Raw genomic sequence first — 4,981 nt, 5'->3', positions numbered from 1 at the left:
GGTGGGGTTGTGGGGGGTGGAATCTCTTTGTAGGATTTAGAATTTTGTATGTGATTTTGCAGGGTTGGGGCTTGTCTGATTGTCGAGGTTGTCTAGTTTAGTCCCCTCTTTTTTCCCTCTTTCCTGTTTTCTTCCATTGGTGTTTTTACCTCAATTTTCAGGAGGAACATTACTTCTCCAGGTTACTTTGTTGGAGATAAACCAATACCCTTATCTCCACAAACAGTAGAAAAATATGTAGACAGCAACTAATATTGTTCCAGGACACAAACGGTGGACTCCACGACAATTATCGGCCCCATTATTTTATAGGCCACAAAAATGTGGGATCAGGACAGGACTGAATAAGGAACTGCCCCAATTAATGTGATGTGGACCAATCCAAGTGGAAGGGCTGTCAAGACATGCTTCCTTTGACGACCAATCAAGGAAACACGTCCCACGTGATTTAAGAAACATGGGTTAAAAATCATTTAACTTGTAGTAACTACAGTATAGAAGGCCATTCAAACATAAAAATAAGTAACCTGAATTTAAATAAGAACAGGCTAGCAAAGAGAGAGATAAGATACCTTTTTTCAATGACCGTTTCGATTGCTCTGGAGACTCAGCAGCATCCGACTTCTCTGATCCATCACTACTTTCCGATTCTCCAATATCTCCCTACAAACATATAAGCCCAGGATAATAATGTCAAATCAAATTTCACTAGTTATTCAAATTACTCGAAAGAAGGGTAACTCAAGGTATTGTGAAGAGAACACAATTTGAGTACAAGCCATCAAAATATTAAGATGACTACATTTCCAGTAGCTAAATTATCTGTAGACTCAATGTCTATAACAGGGCTAGTGTATAGCAACACTCAACGTAACCTCGCAAACTTGGGTCGAAACCACAAGTACCATTTTGGGTGGTTCCTTTGTGAAACTAATTCATGGAATATGTGTATAATGTTGAGAAAAAAAAAAAAGAATTGGTAAAAAAAAAAGCTTTTTGGGCCTCGAAACCTAGGTTGAGTTTGGTCCAAAAAAAAGACAAGGTTTCGACCTGGTTTCAGTCAAAAACAGTGAAATCTTGGTTTCGGCCAAAGTCAAAACTGACCTTGAAACTGATATTTAGAGCCTTGGTAACTGCAGAGATCTATATTCACATTATTTTCAGCGAAATGATATCTTTGTTTCAATTTGGTGTTTCATTTGGTCAACCTAACAGGTCCAAATAAAATAGCCAACTATTTGTCTAAAGATGCTGTAAAAAGGGATGCACTGGGTCCACCGGTAAGGTACAAATGTTGCGACCTGGTGGTTAAGCGGTCGAAACAGCCTCTTGACATTTTTGGGGTAAGGCTGCGTAGTTCCCCCCCCCCCGGGACCTCGCACATGCAAGAGCCTTGTGCACCTTGTACGCCTTAATATTTGTCTAAAGAAGCTGTCTCATGCAGTGCATTGCACAAGAATACAGCATCAGCACATGTCTTTTTTTTCAATAAGCATACTAATCACTTGATTTGCAGGAAAAACTATTAGTTTCATGAAAATTGTACAACCATAAATCTAAAGTAAATATTTTGCTAGAGAGTACCACTTTAACTGCCCGTCATTACCTTTCCAACGCCTTCAAAACCATATGGTACAAGCTTCCTAAGGACTTCTTCAGCAGATGCTTGCACATCAACCTCATCATCATCGCTACTATCTGATTTCACCTCATTGTTACTAGCCCATTCTTCCTCATTGCTTGCATCATGTTCATCCTCCTCTGACTCCGACGAACACTCTTCACCCAGTTCAGCATTATCATCATCTGACTCATTTTCCGAGCCAGAGTCTTCACCAAAATCCTGCACCAGATTTACATAGATACCAATTCTCATATTTTCTCCATGGCCAACAAGGCAACAAGAAGCAGAAGAATTGCGTATGAATTCCAAAACAAAATCTTAAATCCATTTCAAAGCTTACATAAGGTGCAAGAACACTGCAGTCAAGAACCAGCAGGGGGACTTGTAAATCCCGTGCAAGTGCCCTAACTAATCTTTCTCGATAAAGCTCAGTTCCTGTAGGGAAACTCATGGTTCAAACATTAAATCAGCCAGTCTTCTCAATAGAATTAAGGAGAGGAAAAAAAAAAAAAAGCAAACAAACAAAAACTGAACAGAATGGTATTGTTAGGGGCAACCTGGGATACTCTGAAGCAATATTCTCCCACTTGAAGAGTCCAAGCGAGAACCATAAGACACAGCAAACTTCTTATGTTTCAAATGTGAAGCTGCACATTCCACTAACAGATTTTTGGTATGTTCACTGCCACAAATAATGCAAATATATTGGATGACGCAAAATGGTTCAGATGTAAAACATAGAATGTTAATAGGAAGAAGAAGTGAAGTGGTGCAAGTACATACTGAATATAATATGGAAATGTATCCCATGAAACTGTAATTTTCTCCCATGGAACCACCCTCCGCAAAAACTCATTTTTGAACTTTTCCTGTCTAGATATAAATGGAGACTCCTTCCTTTTACTCTCAATGGATATTTTTTCATTATTTAGCCACTCCTTCTGATCTTGCACCCCAAGCCGGGCATGCTCATCACTGTGGCTCACATCTCTCTTGACCTTCTCCCTCCGGGTCTTCCCCTTCTCAAAGTTAGAATCTTTTACCGGTATATGTTTATCCCCACTCGCATTGCTTCCATCACCTTTGGAACTATAGAATCTCAATGCTGTACACGTTAAACGAGTATCAAACTTCCCATAGCACCCAATATAATTACTTCGGCTAGATAAACCTGATAATGGGAGTGGATTTACAGGAGGTTTGTGGATCAGACTACTTAGGCAAGGGCGGCTTTGGGATCTATGTATAGCTCTCTGGTGACAATATCTGTAATGTGAGAACTGCCCCTGGTTTGGCCTATTCAAACAATTTGATGGTTGAAACCAATAATTCCATTTCTGACTCCTACACTTGAATCGCCTTGAGTACATTGCAATGTATTATTTCCAACTTAAAACAAATCTAGGATACTGCCGGCTTTGATCCCATCAATAAACTTGAATACCTGAAATTTTGGATAAAACCCAAATCAATCATTGCTTGCTTGATAGCAGAAAACCACATTTTTTTCGACCATTAGCATGTCTAATTGGAACAGAAGAAAAGTCCAGCTCATCATAACCCAAATACAATGAAAACTAATAATTTTCACAATTCATGCTTCCTTATATATATATTAACCATTCGAGAGCGTTATCTTGAATGCATTATAGGGGATGTGTTCGATTTGTAGATGAAAAGTAAACAAAGTACATTCAAACACTCAGTGAACGTCAAATATAATCCTCGTCCCACCCCAACAGTTCCCCACAAACAAGCCCCCCCCCAAACAAAAAAATATATATATTTCCTTCCCTTAAAAAAAGAACGGAACTCTCAAGAGCTTCAAATCAGCAATGTAGAACATGGAACCAAACATTAATTTAAAATTAAAAAAAAAATTAAAAATCAATTCAGCAGCGAAAAACAAGGTTCTCCAATCAAAATAAAATAACTTAAACTGGATTAAAGGGCAGGAGAAACACAGGGTGACTGGGAGGAGAGGAAAAAATTCAAAGGGAGGGGTTTGTAAATTAAATTTGAAGGACAAGAAGTATGTGCTTCACCAATAAAACGGCAGAAGCTTCAAAAAGCTTTAGAGAGACACACAACGTAAACCGAAGAGGATCTGAAACCGGAAGCCAAATCAACCTAACCCTAGCTGAACATTTGAACATTTAAAAAAAAATATATATATATATATATATCGAACAGATGTTGGAAAGGATGAGATCGACATCAAGCTCAGAAAACAGACCTTAAGAAGCGTTGGTTGTAATTCCGGGGAGACACAGACCGTTAATCTGTTTATTAAGAAGAAAAACCCTTTTTTCTTCCCTTATCGTGGATGGATTCGAGCTTTCGCCTGGTTCCAAGGAGTGGGTGGAGCTTGAATGGCAGCGGAGAATAGATAATCCCTCAACAATCTGTCTCCTCCGACACCTTCCTAGGATCTTTCTCGTTTGCGAGGAACGGCACCGTCTCCTATAATCCACCGAGTGCGTACCACGCAGTGACTCTCAGTTCCAAGTTACTATCAGGCCAGGGCGGCGAGGCCTCTTACTCTGTTAGAGCCTGGCAAGGCATGGGTTTGGTTTTTCAGCTCGCGGGCTGGGCCAGAGTTGAGAATTTCATGCCCAGGTTGAGTTGGGTTGAACCAGAACTGAGGCCTCGGTTCAAGCATGGCCCAGCCTAGTTTTGTATATATAAATAGGAAAAAAAATTAGTAAAAATATGAAAAATCTTGTTGTTACTTATTAACTTTTTTGCCCTTTTAATACCAAGTTATACCAATCAAAGTGGAGAAATATTAACTCTTCTTCTAGTATTATTAGGAATGATGTTAAATCTATTTAGGTTACTTTTTAAAGGGTTGGCTTATGAGGCCAATCAATTAAAATAAAAAAAATAAAAATAAAAAAAATTTTTTGGTATTTAGGAGAAAGTGTTCAGAGTGGGTATGTTATGTAATTTATTGTACATTGCTTTCTCTATCAAACAAAAAGGAGGGGGTATTTACCAATTTGACTTATTGATGCCATATAATGCACCAGTTTTGCAATGGAAATTACTAGTTGAAATCAATGGTGTTGCAGGCAATTTGTGAAACGAAAACTTGGAATACATTTAAAATAAATAATTCTCGTGATAGGTAAATAAGAAAATAAAAAGCTACAAAATAAATTTATGAGAAATGTCACTCTGAACATAGGGTGTTTCCTATACATTCTAACATAAGATTTCTTGTATTACCTATTCTATCCTTTAAAAGGTGAATAAAAAATGTCATTGTCAGGATACATAATAAATTCTTTAGCTTATGAGAACCCTTCCCCTAAATTTATATCTTGCCTAATAAAAAAATTATAATGAGTAATG

At 38.0% G+C, this 4,981-nt stretch overlaps 1 protein-coding gene across 2 annotated transcripts in view; it reads right to left on the bottom strand.

Moving 5' to 3' along the window:
• Nucleotides 1-4,177, bottom strand: part of LOC122073690 — a 41,153-nt gene extending 36,976 nt beyond the window's left edge. Inside the window, exons 1-6 of one of the 2 annotated variants that reach the window (XM_042638316.1) lie at nucleotides 3,861-4,177; nucleotides 2,408-3,068; nucleotides 2,182-2,306; nucleotides 1,965-2,059; nucleotides 1,607-1,843; nucleotides 573-663 (exon numbers count right to left, since the gene is read on the bottom strand). In XM_042638316.1, the coding sequence (XP_042494250.1) occupies nucleotides 573-663; nucleotides 1,607-1,843; nucleotides 1,965-2,059; nucleotides 2,182-2,306; nucleotides 2,408-2,994 (1,135 nt within the window). In that variant the 5' untranslated portion in view covers nucleotides 2,995-3,068; nucleotides 3,861-4,177. The remainder of the gene's footprint in view (nucleotides 1-572; nucleotides 664-1,606; nucleotides 1,844-1,964; nucleotides 2,060-2,181; nucleotides 2,307-2,407; nucleotides 3,069-3,860) is intronic. The other variant, XM_042638317.1, reaches the window with a different exon arrangement.
• Nucleotides 4,178-4,981: the final 804 nt, after the last annotated feature.

The sequence above is a fragment of the Macadamia integrifolia genome, chromosome 3 (genome assembly GCF_013358625.1).
Source record: "Macadamia integrifolia cultivar HAES 741 chromosome 3, SCU_Mint_v3, whole genome shotgun sequence".
Lineage (NCBI taxonomy): Eukaryota > Viridiplantae > Streptophyta > Magnoliopsida > Proteales > Proteaceae > Macadamia > Macadamia integrifolia.
This window is presented reverse-complemented; position numbering and strand designations above follow the sequence as displayed.